Source organism: Lepus europaeus, chromosome 3, assembly GCF_033115175.1.
Source record: "Lepus europaeus isolate LE1 chromosome 3, mLepTim1.pri, whole genome shotgun sequence".
Classification (NCBI taxonomy): Eukaryota; Metazoa; Chordata; class Mammalia; order Lagomorpha; family Leporidae; genus Lepus; species Lepus europaeus.
In genome coordinates, this window is record NC_084829.1 from 32,940,534 (window position 1) to 32,959,289 (window position 18,756).

Here is an 18,756-nt window from a genome sequence, read left to right on the forward strand (position 1 = left end):
TTATCTTTATATACAGAAGATCAGTATAGTATATATTAAGTAAAGATTTATCAGTTTGCACCCACACAGAAACACAAAGTGTAAAATACTGTTTCAGTAGTTATAGCACTAAGTAGTGCTATAACTTAGTAGTGTTATAGCACTACTTCACATTGGACAACACATTAAGGACAGATCTCACATGAGACGTAAGTACAAAGTGACTCCTGTTGTTGACTTAACAATTTGACACTCTTGTTTATGGCGTCAGTAAACTCCCAAGGCTCTAGTCATGAGTTGCCAAGGCTATGGAAGCCTTTTGAGTTCGCCGACTTTGATCTTATCCGACAGGGTCATAGTCAAAGTGGAAGTTCTCTCCTCCCTTCGGAGAAAGGTACTTCCTTCTTTGATGGCCCCGTTCTTTCCACTGAGATCTCACTCACAGAGATCTTTCATTTAGGTATTCTTTTTTTTTCCAGAGTGTATTGGCTTTCCATGCCTAAAATATTCTCATAGACTCTTCAGCCAGATCCAAATGCCTTTAGGGCTCATTCTGAGGCCAGAGTTCTATTTAGGACATCTGCCATTCTATGAGTCTGCTGTGTATCCCGCTTCCCATGATGGATCGTTCTCTCCCTTTTTCGTTCTATCAGTTAGTATTAGCAGACACTAGTCTTGTTTGTGTGATCCCTTTAACTCTTAGACCTATCAGTGTGATCAATTGTGAACTGAAATTGATCACTTTGACTAGTGAGATGGCATTGGTACATGCCACCTTGATGGGATTGTACTGGAATCCCCTGGCACGTTTCTAACTCCACCATTTGGGGCAAGTCCGATTGAGCATGTCCCAAATTGTAAATCTCCTCCCTCTCTTTTTCCACTCTTAAATTTAACAGGGATTACTTTTCAGTTAAAATTTAAACACCTAAGAATAATTGTGTGTTAAATAGAGTTTAACCAATAGTACTGGAACAAAAAAAATACTAAAATAGATAAAGTATTACATTGTACATCAGCAGTGAGGACAAGAGCTGATCAATCACTGTTTCTCATAGTATCCATTTCACTTCAACAGGTTTCCCCTGTGGTACTCAGTTGTCACAATCAGGGAGAACATATGATATTTGTCCCTATGGGACTGGCTTATTTCACTCAGCAAAATGTTTTCCAGATTCCTCCATCTTGTTGCAAATGACCGGGTTTCATTGTTTTTGACTGCTGTATAGTATTCTATAGAGTAGATATCCCATAATTTCTTTATCCTTTCTTTATCCAGTCTACTGTTGATGGGCATTTGGGTTGGTTCCAGGTCTTAGCTATTGTGAATTGAGCTGCAATAAACATTAAGGTGCAGACAGCTTTTTCGTGTGCCAATTTAATTTCTTTTGGATAAATTCCAAGGAGTGGGATTGCTGGGATGTACAGTAGGGTTATTTTCAGGTTTCTGAGGAATCTCCAGGCTGATTTTCATAGTGGTTTAACCAGTTTATATTCCCACCAACATTGGGATAATGTCCCTTTTTCCCCACATCCTTGCCATCATCTGTTGTTAGTAGATTTCTGAATGTGAGCCATTGTAACCGGGGTGAGGTGAAGCCTCATTGTGGTTTTGATTTACATTTCCCTGATGGCTAGTGATCCTGAACATTTTTTCATGTGCCTGTTGGCCATTTGGATTTCCTCTTTTGAAACATGTGTATTGAGTTCCTTGGACCATCTCTTAAGTGGGTTGTTTGTTTTGATGTTGTGGAGTTTCTTGATTTCTTTGTAGATTCTGGTTATCAACCCTTTATCTGTTGCATAGTTTGCAAATATTTTTTCCCATTCTGTGTTGCCTCTTCACTTTCCTGACTGTTTTTTTGAAGTACAGAAACTTCTTAATTTGATGCAATCCCAAATGTTAATTTTTGCTTTAACTACCTGTGCTTCTGGGGTCTTTTCCAAGAAGTCTTTGCCAGTACCTATATCTTGCAGTGTGTCTCCAATGCTCTCTAATAATTTTATGGTGTTGGTTGTAGATTTAAGTCTTTAATCCATGTTGAGTGAATTTTGGTGTAAGGTGAAATGTAGGGGTCTTGCTTCATGATTCTGCAAGTGGAAATCCAAATTTCCCAGCACCATTTATGGAATAGACTGTCCTTACTCCAGGGATTGGTTTTGGATTCCTGATCAAATATAAGTTGGCTGTAGATGTTTGGATTGATTTCTGGTGTTTCTATTCTGTTCCATTGTTCTATCTATCTGCTTTTGTACCAGTACCATGCTCTTTTGATATCTACTGCCCTGTAGTATGTCCTGAAATCTTGTATTGTGATGCCTCCGGCTTTGTTTTTGTTGTACAAGATTGCTTTAGCTATTCAAGGTCTCCTGTGTCTCCATATGAATTTCAGAATCATTTTTGCCAGATCTGAAAAGAATGCCTTTGGTATTTTGATTGGTATCGCATTGAATTCATAAATTGCTTTTGAGGGAATGGACATTTTCATGATATGGATTCTTCCAATCCATGAGCATGGAAGATTTTTCCATTTTTTTGTATCCTCTTCTATTTCTTTCTTTAAGGTTTTGTAATTTTCATCGTAGAGATCTTTAATGTCCTTGGTTAAGTTTACTCCAAAGTATTTGATTGTTTTTGTAGCTATTGTGAATGGAATTGACCTTAGAAGTTCTTCCTCAGCCCTGGCATTGCCTGTGTATACAAAGGCTGTTGATTTTTGTGGATTGATTTTATATCCTGCTACTTTGCCAAACTCTTCGATGAGTTCCAGTAGTCTCTTAGTAGAGTTCTTTGGATCACCTAAATACAGAATCACATCATCTGCAAAGAGGGATAGTTTGAGTTCTTCCTTCCCAATTTGTATCCCTTTAATTTCTTTTTCTTGCCTAATAGCTCAGGCTAAGACTTCCAGAACTATATTGAATAATAGTGGTGAGAGTGGGCATCCCTGTCTGGTACCAGATCTCAGTGGAAATGCTTCCAACTTTTCCCCATTCAATAGGATGTTGGCCGTGGGTTTTTCATATATTGCTTTGATTGTATTGAGGAATGTTCCTTCCATACCCAGTTTGCTAAGAGTTTTCATCAAGAAAGAGTGTTGAATTTTATTGAATGCTTTCTCTGCATCTATTGAGATAATCATATGGTTTTTCTTCTGCAGTCTGTTAATGTGGTGTATCACATTGATTGTTTTGCGAACACTGAACCATCCCTGCATACCAGGGATAAATCCCACTTGGTCTGGGTGGATGATCTTTCTGATGTGTTGTTGCATTCTATTGGCCAGAATTTTATTGAGGATTTTTGCATCGATGTTCATCAGGGATATTGGTCTGTAATTCTCTTTCAATGCTGCATCTTTTTCCGGCTGAGGAATTAAGGTGATGCTGGCTTCATAGAAAGAATTTGGGAGGATTCCCTCTTTTTTGATTGTTTTGAATAGTTTGAGAAGAATTGGAGTTAGTTCTTCTTTAATGTCTGGTAGAATTCAGCGGTGAATCCATCTGGTCCTGGGCGTTTCTTTGTTGGGAGGGAGTTTATCACTATTTCAATTTATGCCTCAGTTATGGGTCTGTTTAGGTTTTCTATGTCTTCCTGGCTCAATTTAGGTAGGTTGCATGTGTCCAGGAATCAATCCATTTCTGATAGATTTCCCTGCTTGGTGGCATACAAGTCCTTGTAGTAATTTCTGATGATTCTTTTTATTTCTGAGGTGTCTGTTGTTATGTTTCCTTTTTCATCTCTTATTGTATTGATTTGAGTCTTTTCTCTTCTATTTTTAGTTAGTTGGGCTAGTGGGGTGTCAATTTTGTTTATTTTTTCAAAAAACCAGCTCCTCTTTTGGCTGATTTTTTGTAATGTTTTTTTTTTTGGATTCAATCCTGTTGATTTCTTCTCTAATTTTAATTATTTCTCTTCTGCTACTAGATTTGCATCTGGTTTGCTGCAGTTTTTCTAGATCCTTGAGATGACTTGAAAGCTCATTTATTTGGTGCCTTTCCAATTTCTTGATGTAGGCACCTATTGATATAAACTTTCCTCTTAACACTGCTTTTGCTGTATCCCATAAGTTTTGGCATGTTATGCTGTTATCCTCATTTACTTCCAGAAAATTTTTGATTTCTTCTATGACCCATTGTTCATTCACGATCATGTTGTTCTCTCTCCATGTGTTTGCATATGCTCTAGGGATTCCTGAGTTGCTAATTTCCAACTTCATTCCTTTATGGTCTGAGAAGCTGCATGGTATGATTCTAATTCTTTTGAATTTGCTGAGACTTGCTTTATGGCCTAGTTTGTTGTCAATCCTAGAGAAGGTTCCATGTACTGCTGAGAAAAATGTAAATTCTTTAAATGTAGGATTGAAAGATCTGTATATATCTGTTAGATCCATTTGGGCTACAGTGTCGTTTGAATCTACTGTCTCCTTGTTGATCTTCTGTCCTGTTGATCTGTCTATTTCTGAGAGTGGAATATTGAAGTCCTCCAGTACTATTGTATTGCAGTCTAAGTTTCCCTTTCAATCCCTTAACAAATCTTTTAAATAAACCGGTGCCCTGTAATTAGGTGCATATACATTGATAATCATTATATCTTCCTGTTGAATTGATCCCTTAATCATTATATAGTGCCCCTCTTTGTCTTTCTTAACAGTTTTTGTGTTAAGGTTTATTTTGTGTGATACTAAGATGGCTAAGCCCACTCTTTTTTCATTTCTGTTGGCATGGTATATCTTTTTCCAGCCTTTCACTTTCAGTCTGTATGCTTCTATGTTGGAATGATGTGTTTCTTGTGAGCAGTAAATAGATGGGTTTTGTTCCTTAACCCAATCAGCCAATCAGTGTCTTTTAACTGGACAGTTCAGGACATTAACGTTCAATGTGACTATTGAGAAGGAGTAACTTTGCCCTGCCATTTGCCAAAGATATTTTCCAATATATGCTTTGAGTGTCCTGTGATATTTTGCTGTGCGGTTTCCTTCCTTTACCTTCTTTCATATTGATGACCGTGTTTCTGTGTTTCTGTGTGTAACACATCTTTAAGCATCTTTTGCAGGGCTGGATGAGTGGCGACAAATTCTTTCAATTTCTGTTAGCAATGAAAGGTCTTTATTTCACCTTCATTCACAAATGAGAGCTTTGCAGGATATAATATTCTGGGCTGGCAGTTTTTCTCTCTTAGTACATGTGCTATGTCTCGCCCTTCCCTTCCAGCTTATAGAGTTTCTGATGAGAAGTCTGCTGTGAGTCTAATTGGGGATCCTCTGAGAGTAATCTGGCGTTTCTCTCTTGCACATTTTAGAACCTTTTCTTTATTTTCACTGTGGTGAATTTCATTGCTACATGTTGTGGTGAGGATCTCTTTTGGTCATGTTTACTAGGGGTTCTATGAGCTTCCTGTACTAGGATGTCTCTGTCCTTCTCCAGACCCGGGAAGTTCTCTGCAAGTATCTCTCTAAAAAGGCCTTCTAATCCTTTCTCCCTCTCCATGCCTTCAGGAACTCCTAGAACCCGAATGTTGGGTTTTTTAATAGTATCCTGTAGATTCCTGACAATATTTTTTAGATTTCCTATTTCCTCTTCTTTTCTTTGGTTTGACTGTATACTTTGCTGTGCTCTGTCTTCTAAGTCTGATATTCTCTCTTCTGCTTCACCCATTCTGTTTTTAAGGCTCTCTAATGTGTTTGTCATTTGATCTATTGAGTCCTTCATTTCATTTTTATTTCTCTTCACTATCACACTTTCCTCTTCTACTAGTTTCTGCATTTCATTTTGATTCCTCCTGAAGATTTCATTTTCTCAAAGTAGATTTTCTATCCTGTCCAGTAAGGAATTCCGTAGCTCAAGCATTTGTTTTTGAACATTTCTAATTGTTCTTATCATAAATTTTTTGAAATCTGTATCTTGCATTTCTTCTATCTCATCATCTTCATAATCTTGAATTGGGGTGTCTTGTTAATTTGGGGGTGTCATAATTTCTTCCTTTTTCTTGTTTCCCCGGTTTCTGCATTTGTTGCTTGGCATTGTAGACATATTCTTTGGATTCTTCCTCCCTTGCTATGGTGTTTTTTCTTGTTATACTATGACTGTATTAAGTGTACTGTCTGCTTTTGATGGCACCTTAGAGGCTTGAGCTGGGTGTGGCCTGAGAGCTCTGTTTGGTTCCTCAGGGTTAAGGGTGTGCCAAATGTGACACTCCCAGGTTAGGCATGGTAAATCAATCTTTCTTTCTTTCTTTCTTTCTTTCTTTCTTTCTTTCTTTCTCTCTCTCTCTCTCTCTCTCTCTCTCTCTCTCTCCTTTCTTTCTTCCTTCCTTCCTTCTTTCTTTCTTTCTCTCTCTCTTTCTTTCTCTCTCTCTCTCTCTCTCTCTCTCTCTCTTTCTTTCTTTCTTTTGATTCAAAAGGGAAGTAATTCCGTACAGCTGAGCGGAATTGGAGGTAATTAGCAGGCGAATGATATACCCACAGGAGCCAGCGATTGGAAGCTCTTTCCCAAGGACCACCCAGGGAATCTGTGCTGCCCTCAGTGTGGGCTCAAATTCTCCTGCAGTCTTCCACTGGGTTGCCAAGGTTACCGAATTGTAGCATCTCTGGAGAGTACTCATGTGAATTCCGTGAGTTCTCTCCCCCACCGTCTCTTTTTTTCACAGTCTCAGTTCATTAGCACCACACATTCACTAGGTCCTAATATTCTGTTATTTCACCCCCCATCTCAGAGTCAGGTTTTTCTGCTTGGCTGAGGGCTGGTGCAGACCTGAGGTCGCCCCGCTTATGACGTATGTCCAAAATGGCACCTGATCTTTGTCTTGCTCGCCTTTGAGAGGTGAGTGGAGATAGAGAAACTCGTGCCTGTATCGGTCACTTTTTTTTCCCCTCTCTTCTATATAGCCTGGTGAACTTTTCCCCATGGAATTTCAAGCCTCGTTCCCTCTAGTCTCCTCTTTGCACTTTCCTGTTGATGTCTCGGGCTACTGAGGTTTGGCTCACCTCACGTTCCAGTGCTGGTGTGTTGATTCTGCCACTGGTGTCCCGAATTTGGTCTCCCATGCTCTCCACGCAGGTCCACTGTGAATCACTAGTTCCGGAAGAGTTTCCTCTGCTGTTTCTTCCCCTACTCTTTCTTGAACCTGCAGTATCTCCACTTTTATTAAACTGTCTCTTTCTGGACTATCAGGGTGCTCCCTTCCTATTCCGCCATCTTGCCGTTCCCCTCCCAATATTCCTCTCTTTATTGATCTGCTCAGGCATTCTGATTATGAGTTAATTATACATGCTTAAGAATTTGTCCACTTTTAGGTAATCAAATTTGTTTTCATATAATTGTTAATGGTAATCTCCTAAAATTTTTTAAAGATTTATTTCATTTATTTAAAAGAGTTACAGATAGAGGTAGAGACAGAGTGAGAGGTCTTCCACCTGCTGGTCCACTCCCCAGATGGACGCAATGGCTGGAGCTGCACCGATCTGAAGCCAGGAGCCAGGAACTTCTTCCAGGTCTCCCATGTGGGTGCAGAGGCCCAAGGACCTGGACCTTCTTCTACTACTTTCCCAGGCCGTAGCAGAGAGCTGGATCAGAAGAGGAGCGGCTGGGACTAGAACCGGCACCCATATGGGATGCTGGCTCTTCAGTCCAGGGCTTTAACCTGCTGCACCACAGCGCCAGCCCTGGCCTACAATCTTTTGTATTTCTGTGGTGTCAGTCATGTCTCTATTTTCATTTCTGATTGTATGTATATGAATCCATTGTCTGTTCAGGAGTGAGTTGTTTAATTCTATATACTTGCGTGGATTCTAATCCTGTAGTTATTTTTTTCTGGTTTTATTGCAGTGTGTTCAGAAAAGATACTAGATCGGGGGCGGAGCCAAGATGGCGGATAGTGAGGACGTGTGCCTTAGTTTGGGAAAATAAACTTTCATAAAAGTGGAATTACTGTAGCCTCAGGAAAAGACTCAAGAAAAAAACTGCAGAGGAATCGCTTCCGGACCTTGTGGAGGAGACACAGAGGACTTACAGGGAACCCACCGCGTGGAAAACCAACCGAGACGAGCCGAGCGGCGAGCCAGAGCCACAGAATCTCGCCAGCGCGGGAACGGAGGAGGGTAAGAAAGACAAAGACCTGAGAAGTCCGAGACATTGGGGGGAGGGGGAACAGAGGCCTCTCCCTTCACTCACCAAGCAAAACAAAGAGCACCGCGATTTTACATATGTAAAGCTCAGCCAAACTCAGTATCTTTAGTGAAACTGGAGAACACATTGAGGGCTGCATAAACTCTGTGTATGGTCCCAGGGGTAGATCAAACGAATACTCACAGAGGCTAGATTTCAACTACCCTCAACTCCACTCCCAACTGAGTCAAAAAAAAAAAAAGAGAGAGAGAGAGAGCGTCCCAGCAAGAAGCAAATAATCTGGGAGAGTCGCTCTTTACACAGCCTTAAACCTCAAGAAACAAGCATAGCTCTCTGGCCACACCCATCACAGCCCCTAAGGCTCCAACAAAACAGACAGCTCACTTAGAGGCATAGTATAACGAGAGAAAAAAAAACAAAAACAAAAACACCACAAATTATCTCTAACTTGCCAAGCGGGAACGGAGGAGGGTAAGAAAGACAAAGACCTGAGAAGTCCGAGACATTGGGGGGAGGGGGAACAGAGGCCTCTCCCTTCACTCACCAAGCAAAACAAAGAGCACCGCGATTTTACATATGTAAAGCTCAGCCAAACTCAGTATCTTTAGCGAAACTGGAGAACACATTGAGGGCTGCATAAACTCTGTGTATGGTCCCAGGGGTAGATCAAACGAATACTCACAGAGGCTAGATTTCAACTACCCTCAACTCCACTCCCAACTGAGTCAAAAAAAAAAAGAGAGAGAGAGAGGGAGAGAGAGAGAGAGAGAGAGAGCGTCCCAGCAAGGAGCAAATAATCTGGGAGAGTCGCTCTTTACACAGCCTTAAACCTCAAGAAACAAGCATAGCTCTCTGGCCACACCCATCACAGCCCCTAAGGCTCCAACAAAACAGACAGCTCACTTAGAGGCATAGTATAACGAGAGAAAAAAAACAAAAACAAAAACACCACAAATTATCTCTAACATGCCAAGCAAGAAACATAGAAGCGGAGGTACCAAGAACAAGGAAGGCACTATGACGCCCCCAAGTGAACAAGACACGCCAATGCAAGATTATGAAGATGAAGAGATAGAGCAAATGCAAGAAGCAGATTTCAAAAAATTCATAAGAACATTAAGAAGTTCTCAAAAACAAATTCTTGAACTACAGAAATCCTTAATGGACAAGATAGAAAATATCTCCCGTGAAAATGAAATATTAAGGAGGAATCAAAATGAAATGAAACAACTAGTGGAACAGGAAACTGCGATAATGAAAAAAAACCTCAATGAAATGAAGAACTCAATAGATCAAATGGCAAACACATTAGAGAGCCTTAAAAACAGAATGGATGAAGCAGAAGAGAGAATATCGGAACTAGAAGATAGAGAACAGGAAAGGAAACAGTCAAATCAAAGAAAAGAAGAAGAAATCAGAAATCTAAAAAATACTGTCAGGAATCTACAGGATACTATTAAAAAACCCAACATTCGGGTTCTAGGAGTTCCTGAAGGCATGGAAAGGGAGAAAGGATTAGAAGGCCTTTTTAGTGAGATACTAGCAGAAAATTTCCCAAGTTTGGAGAAGGACAGAGACATCCTAGTACAGGAAGCCCAGAGAACCCCTAATAAACATGATCAAAAGAGATCCTCACCACGACACGTTGTAATCAAACTCACCACAGTGAAACACAAAGAAAAGATCCTAAAATGTGCAAGAGAGAAACGACAGATTACTCTCAGAGGATCTCCAATTAGACTTACAGCTGATTTCTCATCAGAAACCCTACAAGCCAGGAGAGAATGGTGAGATATAGCCCAGGTACTAAGAGAGAAAAACTGCCAGCCCAGAATATTATATCCTGCAAAGCTCTCATTTGTGAATGAAGGTGAAATTAAGACCTTTCACAGCAAACAGAAATTGAAAGAATTTGTCGCCACTCGTCCAGCCCTGCAAAAGATGCTTAAAGATGTGTTACATACAGAAACACAGAAACACGGTCACCAATATGAAAGAAGGTAAAGGAAGGAAACCTCAGAGCAAAAGATCACAGGAATCTCAAACCAGATATTAGAAAATATCTTTGGCAAATGGCAGGGCAAAGTTACTCCTTCTCAATAGTCACATTGAATGTTAATGGCTTGAACTGTCCAGTTAAAAGACACCGATTGGCTGATTGGATTAAGGAACAAAACCCATCCTTTTGCTGCTTACAAGAAACCCATCTATCCAACAATGATCCATACAAGCTGAGAGTGAAAGGCTGGAAAAAGATATACCACGCCAACAGAAATGAAAAGAGAGCGGGCGTAGCCATCTTAATATCGGACAACATAAACTTTACCACAAAAACTGTTAGGAGAGACAAAGAGGGGCACTATATAATGATTAAGGGATCCATTCAACAGGAAGATATAACGATTATCAACGTATATGCACCTAATTACAGGGCACCAGCTTATTTAAAAGACTTGTTAAGGGACTTAAAGGGAGACTTAGACCCCAATACAATAGTACTGGGGGACTTCAATACTCCACTCTCAGAGATAGACAGATCAACAGGACAGAAGATCAACAAGGAGACAGTAGATTTAAATGACACTATAGCCCAAATGGATCTAACAGACATCTACAGAACATTTCATCCTACATCTAAGGACTTCACATTCTTCTCAGCAGTACATGGAACCCTCTCTAGGATTGACCACATACTAGGCCATAAAGCAAGTCTCAGCAAATTCAAAAGAATTAGAATCATACCATGCAGCTTCTCAGACCACAAAGGAATGAAATTGGAAATCGGCAACTCAGGAATCCCTAGAGCACGTGTAAACACATGGAGATTGAACAACATGCTCCTGAATGAACAACGGGTCATAGAAGAAATTAAAAGAGAAATCAAAAATTTTCTGGAAGTAAATGAGGATAACAGCACAACATACCAAAACCTATGGGATACAACAAAAGCAGTGTTAAGAGGAAAGTTTATATCAATAGGTGCCTACATCAAGAAATTGGAGAGGCACCAAATAGATGAGCTTTCAAGTCATCTCAAGGATCTAGAAAATCTGCAGCAAACCAAACCCAAACCCAGTAGGAGAAGAGAAATAATTAAAATCAGAGAAGAAATCAACAGGATTGAATCCAAAAAAACATTACAAAAAATCAGCCAAACGAGGAGCTGGTTTTTTGAAAAAATAAACAAAATTGACACCCCATTGGCCCAACTAACTAAAAAAAGAAGAGAAAAGACCCAAATCAATAGGATCAGAGATGAAATGGGAAACGTAACAACAGACGCCACAGAAATAAAAAGAATCATCAGAAATTACTACAAGGACTTGTATGCCAGCAAACAGGGAAATCTATCAGAAATGGACAGATTCTTGGACACATACAACCTCCCTAAATTGAGCCAGGAAGACATAGAAAACCTAAACAGACCAATAACTGACACAGAAATTGAAACAGTAATAAAGGCCCTCCCAACAAAGAAAAGCCCAGGGCCAGATGGATTCACTGCTGAGTTCTACCAGACATTTAGAGAAGAACTAACTCCAATTCTTCTCAAACTATTCAGAGCAATCGAAAAAGAGGGAATCCTCCCAAATTCTTTCTATGAAGCCACCATCACCTTAATTCCTAAGCCCGAAAGAGACGCAACATTGAAAGAGAATTACAGACCAATATCCCTGATGAACATAGATGCAAAAATGCTCAATACAATTCTGGCCAATAGAATGCAACAACACATCAGAAAGATCATCCACCCAGACCAAGTGGGATTCATCCCCGGTATGCAGGGATGGTTCAACATTCGCAAAACAATCAACGTAATACACTACATTAACAGACTGCAGAAGAAAAAACCATATGATTCTCTCCATAGACGCAGAGAAAGCATTTGATAAAATACAACACTCTTTCATGATGAAAACTCTAAGCAAACTGGGTATGGAAGGAACATTCCTTAATACAATCAAAGCAATATATGAAAAACCCACGGCCAACATCCTATTGAATGGGGAAAAGTTGGAAGCATTTCCACTGAAATCTGGTACCAGACAGGGATGCCCTCTCTCACCACTGCTATTCAATATAGTTCTGGAAGTTTTGGCCAGAGCTATTAGGCAAGAAAAAGAAATTAAAGGGATACAAATCGGGAAGGACGAACTCAAACTATCCCTCTTTGCAGATGATATGATTCTCTATTTAGGGGACCCAAAGAACTCTACTAAGAGACTGCTGGAACTCATCGAAGAGTTTGGCAAAGTAGCAGGATATAAAATCAATCCACAAAAATCAACAGCCTTTGTATACACAGGCAATGCCACGGCTGAGGAAGAACTTCTAAAATCAATCCCATTCACAATAGCTACAAAAACAATCAAATACCTTGGAATAAACTTAACCAAAGACGTTAAAGATCTCTACGATGAAAACTACAAAACCTTACAGAAAGAAATAGAAGAGGATACCAAAAAATGGAGAAATCTTCCATGCTCATGGATTGGAAGAATCAATATCATCAAAATGTCTATTCTCCCAAAAGCAATTTATACATTCAATGCAATACCCATCAAGATCCCGAAGACCTTCTTCTCAGATCTAGAAAAAATGATGCTGAAATTCATATGGAGACACAGAAGACCTCGAATAGCCAAAGCAATCCTGTACAACAAAAACAAAGCCGGAGGCATCACAATACCTGATTTTAGGACATACTACAGGGCAGTTGTTATCAAAACAGCATGGTACTGGTACAGAAACAGATGGATAGACCAATGGAACAGAATAGAAACACCAGAAATCAATCCAAACATCTACAGCCAACTTATATTTGACCAAAGATCCAAATCTAATCCCTGGAATAAGGACAGTCTATTCAATAAATGGTGCTGGAAAAATTGGATTTCCACATGCAGAAGCTTGAAGCAAGACCCATACCTATCACCTTACACAAAAATTCACTCAACATGGATTAAAGACTTAAATCTACGACCCGAAACCATCAAATTATTAGAGAGCATTAGAGAAACCCTGCAAGATATAGGCACAGGCAAAGACTTCCTGGAAAATACTCCAACAGCACAGGCAGTCAAAACCAAAATTAACATTTGGGATTGCATCAAATTGAGAAGTTTCTGTACTTCAAAAGAAACAGTCAGGAAAGTGAAGAGGCAACCAACAGAATGGGAAAAAATATTCGCAAACTATACTACAGATAAAGGATTGATAACCAGAATCTACAAAGAAATCAAGAAAATCCACAACAAGAAAACAAACAACCCACTTAAGAGATGGGCCAAGGACCTCAATAGACATTTTTCGAAAGAGGAAATCCAAATGGCCAACAGACACATGAAAAAATGTTCAAGATCACTAGCAATCAGAGAAATGCAAATCAAAACCACAATGAGGTTCCATCTCACCCCGGTGAGAATAGCTCACATTCAGAAATCTATCAACAACAGATGCTGGAGAGGATGTGGGGAAAAAGGGACACTAACCCACTGTTGGTGGGAATGCAAACTGGTTAAGCCACTATGGAAGTCTGTCTGGAGATTCCTCAGAAACCTGAACATAACCCTACCATACAACCCAGCCATCCCACTCCTTGGAATTTACCCAAAGGAATTTAATTTGACAAATAAAAAAGCCATCTGCACATTAATGTTTATTGCAGCTCAATTCACAATAGCTAAGATCTGGAACCAACCCAAATGCCCATCAACAGTAGACTGGATAAAGAAATTATGGGACATGTACTCCATAGAATACTATACAGCAGTAAGAAACAATGAAACCCAGTCATTTGCAACAAGATGGAGCAATCTGGAAAACATCATGCTGAGTGAATTAAGCCAGTCCCAAAGAGAAAAATATCATTTGTTTTCCCTGATCGATGACAACTGAGCGCCAAAGAGGAAACCTGTTAAGTGAAATGGACACTATAAGCAACAATGAACTGATCAGCTCCTGTCCTGACTTTAGATGTACAATGTAATACTTTATCCTTTTTAGTATTTGTTGTTGTTGTTGTTGTTCTAGTACTATTGGTTGAACTCAGTAATTAACACACAATTATTCTCAGGTGTTTAAATTTTAACTGAAAAGTGATCCCTGTTAAATCTAAGAGTGGAAAAAGAGAGGGAGGAGATGAACAATTTGGAACATGCTCAATCGGACTGGCCGCAAATGGTGGAGTTAGAAATGTGCAGGGGATTCCAACACAATTCCATCAAGATGGCATGTACCAATGCCATCGCACTAGTCCAAGTGATCAATTTCAGCTCACAATTGATAGCTCTGATAGGTCTAAGAGTCAAAGAGATCACACAAACAAGACAAGTATCTGCTAATACTAACTGATAGAATCAAAAAGGGAGAGAAGGATCCAACATGGGAAGTGGGATACACAGCAGACTCATGGGATGGCAGATGTCCTAAACAACACTCCGGCCTCAGAGTCAGCCCTCAAGGCATTCAGATCTGGCTGAAGAGCCCATGAGAGTATAGCAGGCATGGAAAGCCAAGATATCATGGAAAGAAAAAAGAAAGACCTAAATGAACGATCTCTGTGAGTGAGATCCCAGTGGAAAGAACGGGGCCATCAAAGAAGGAGGTACCCTTCTCCGAAGGGAGGAGAGAACCTCCACTTTGACTATGACCCTATCTGAATAAGACCAAAGTCAGCGAACTCTAAAGGCTTCCATAGCCCTGGCAACTCATGACTAGAGCCTAGGGAGATTACTGACGCCATGAACAGGAGTGTCAAATTGTTAAGTCAGCAACAGGAGTCACTGTGTACTTACACCCCATGCGGGATCTGTCCCTAATGTGTCGTCTAAAGCCAAGTGATGCTATGACTGGTACTGAAACAGTATTTTTATACTTTGCGTTTCTGTGTGGGCGCAGACTGATGAGGTCTTTGCTAATTATGTACTGAAGTGATCTTCGGTATATAAAGAGAATTGGAAATGAAAAAAAAAAACAACCTGGTGTTAAAATGGAAATGGCATAGAAAATTAATTATTTTGAAAAAAAAAATTATGTAGGATCTCTGTCTTTAATGTGCTGTACATTGCTATTTAATGCTATAATTAGTAATCCAATGGTAGTTTTTTCACTTGATGTTGCTATATGGGCAAAATGTTGAAATCTTTACCTAATATATACTAAACTGATCTTCTGTATACAAAGAGAATTGAAAATGAATGTTTACATGAATGGAAGGGGAAAGGGAGCAGGAAAGGGGAGGGTTGCGGGCGGGAGGAAAGTTGTGGGAGGGGGGAACCCATTGTAACCCATAAGCTATACTTTGGAAATTTATATTCATTAAATAAAAGTTTAATAAAAAAAAAAAAGAAAAGATACTAGATCTGACTTCTGCTGTTTTAAATTTATTGAGACTTGTTTTGTGACTTCTAGAAGATGAAGAGCTACGCAGTTATTGGCCCTGCTCTCTAATAAGGTAGGGCACGTCATCATTTCAAACTTTTGAAAATGCATAATAATGGAATTAGGCACTCACCTCACACAAAATTTAATTAAAAAGGTGTTAAAAGGTTGAATGTAAAATGTGAAACTCTTGGGGCCAGTGCTGTGGTGCAGTAGGCTAAGCCATGGCCTGTAGTGTCAGGACCTCCATATGGGCATCAGTCATGTCCTGGTGCTCCTTTTCCAATCCAACTCCGTGATCTGGCCTGGGAAAGCAGTGGAAGTTGGCCAAAGTTTTTGCCCCTCGAGGCACCTTGAATAAGTTCCTGGCTCCTGGCTTTGGATCGGCCCAGTTCTCGCCATTGCAGTCATTTCTGGAGTGAAGCAGCAGATGGAAGATGGTTTTGTCTCTCCCTCTCTCTCTCTGTAACTCTGCCTTTCAAATAAATAGATGAATCTTTGAAAAAATGTGGTACTACAGAGAACTAGAAGAAAAATAGGGGAAAATCTCTGTGACATTCATGTATTTGTTATTCTTTTGAATCCTCCCTAAATGCTGCAGGGTTGTACCAATTTCTTCTTCTTATAAGGATACCAGTCACATTATATTAGGGATACTTCATTGTAATCGTATCTTAATTAATTATATCTGCAGTAATCCTATAGGGAAATAAAGGCACATTCTGAGATCCTAGAGGTTAGAAATTCACCATGTGATTCAATCATTAAAACAGAAAACACTGGAGAGAAATGTGAACAATGGAAAATGTATTACATATTCAGATAATTATTCTGAGAATTTTGATTACATAAGGCAAAGATGTGTACACAGGAGGATACAGAGTTCATGGAAAATTTTATTCTTGCAGTTTTAATATGAACAGTGTTTGAGATTTTTATATTCATTATAAGGACTAAGTAGGAAAGCTAGGTGAAATAACTGATAGTTCCCCATACAAGGTAGGTCAGTATAGGGTTGATGGAGAGATTAGATGTTGTTCCCTAAACAGGAAGAGGTTGTTTGTATTAATACACCCGAGAGGGAGGAGTAATGGAGACATCCTGATTTAGATATAATTGTTTTATTTGTTGTTAGAAAGATGAGATAGTTCTCTTATGATGGATTCTAATTATGATTACTTTGATTTTCTAAGTGGTAACACAGTACTTTATTGAGAATAAAACTGAACGAATTGAAAGTTTAAATAAATAGATTATTTTAAAGGCTGATGGATAAATCCAAGGAAATTCAGGTGGCTGGAAAAGCATGGGAAATAGTGTTGGCATCCAGGTTGTGAAAGGTACAAAAAGTATATAAGGTACCAGTATGTTCATTTGTTTGGATTTTTATAACATGTTAAGCTGTTGGTATGAGCAACCCCATATTTGGGGTCTTGATAAGATGATGTCACAGAAGGATAAGGAGGGCAGAGCTTTCATTTGCTAGTAAAGAAATACTTGAAGTTATCATCCATTCCTATTTTAAGTAGGAAAGGGTGGTAACTGAAGTCAGGAGAGACTGACAGGCCAGAAAAAAATGAGTCTGATGAAACTGAAGACTGGATGAGTAGAAAGAGCTATGTTTGCAGGTCAGTACATTAAGCCTCCTATTTCATCTGAGTATTCAACTGAAGGTGTCTGCTGCCATGCTGAAAAGGAGTATGTGTGAGGTAGGATTAGATGTCATCATAAAAAACACAAAGAATATACAAATGGCTTAAAGATATAAAGGTTTATTTTCCAAAGAAAATATATCTGGTGTTAAACAAGAGTAGTTACAATAAGTTGTCAGAAATTTAAACTAATAATGTCTTTTATGTTATCCATGTCTTATTACATGCTCAAAAATATTCATCAAGTTACATCTATCATGTCATATCTATCAAACAAAATAGTAAATAACAAAGACATATAATTTCCCTTTAAGTACACATCTCAGAAGTCAGACAGCACAATTCAACATATATTATACTGGCCGTCATCTAGTCACATACAGCAAAGAAGACTAGGAAACCTAATATTTAAACTAGACTATCATAGCTCAGGAAGTCTATTATTAAGGAAGAGGAAAATTAGTAGTAAAGAACAATCAGAAATCTGTGCCCCACAGCTTCATTTTGACAATGAATCAATAAGGAGAAAGAAAAATGCAATTTTGCAATAGTTAGCTGGAATTGCAATCAACATTAGGACTCAAAGTCATCATTTTGTGAAATGGGGTACACTTCTGAATTACAGCATCACTCTGCTCTCCTTCAGTGGACAATGGTCAAGGTGCCTGAGTCAGAGTTCCAAAGCCTGAAAAGAGGTCTTAAGACACCTTGGAATGTTTCCTGGGTAAAGCTGATAATATGGGATCCATCTTTCATGTTATAGAATGACACGTCTCCATCTTCATAATCCAGGAATATCCCTACCCTACTGGGGGACTCTCTCAGAGTGAGATGAGTTTCTGGGGAAGTGAGAGCCCAGTACTCTCCCTCATAAATCCTGATGGCCCAGAAACCATTTTGTGGGGATATTGTTACTCTCCCCTTCCTTGTTACATTGTCCCTACAGATTCCTAGATCACAGGAAACTGTGTCCCCAATATCTACCTCCCAGAAGTATCTCCCGGAGGTGATACTCAGCTGACCCAGCACACAGGGAAGGGAATCGAATCTCTGTGGGGAGGCAGGGAGATCTTGCTTCTCTTCTTGCCATGTTACACGTCTCTGTTCAGATAGGAAGAGGGCAGGATGGGCAGTGTCTGCATCCATGGTCATGTGTACTGCAAAGACAAGAGGACTGTCATCTCTCTAGGATAGATCTCAATATTCCTGGGCCAGAGAAACTATTCTGTGAGAGCTTCTCTGGCCCAAGGTGGATTCTGCTAACTTCTGCCCATCTTTGTGTGAGACTATGCACAAAGAACATGGTACCTTCTACACCATCATAGACTCACCTGCCTGGAACTCTTCTTTCCTCCAATCTGCAAGAAATATATCAACATGAGAAGCCACCATCTGAGAAAGACAGTTGCCTGGCCATTCAGAATACCAATTTCTGAGGATTAGTTAAATATAGCAGCAACTAAAGAAAACTCTCTTTTATATCCTTGTCTTTCATTTTATAGCCTCCCAAATCATGTTTGACTTGAAGACATGACCCATGCCAATGCTTACTCATTTAAGAAATTCTACAAGAGGGCTGGCGCCGTGGCTCACTTGGCTAATCCTCTGCCTGGGG

General features: G+C 39.6%; 1 protein-coding gene across 1 annotated transcript in view; it reads right to left on the reverse strand.

The window, feature by feature from the left end:
* Positions 1 to 17,783: 17,783 nt before the first annotated feature.
* LOC133756493 (butyrophilin subfamily 1 member A1-like) overlaps positions 17,784 to 18,756 on the reverse strand; it is a 79,777-nt gene continuing 78,804 nt past the window's right edge. Inside the window, exons 6-7 of the mRNA XM_062187167.1 lie at positions 18,473 to 18,499; positions 17,784 to 18,298 (exon numbers count right to left, since the gene is read on the reverse strand). Coding sequence (XP_062043151.1) covers positions 17,784 to 18,298; positions 18,473 to 18,499 — 542 coding nt within the window. The remainder of the gene's footprint in view (positions 18,299 to 18,472; positions 18,500 to 18,756) is intronic.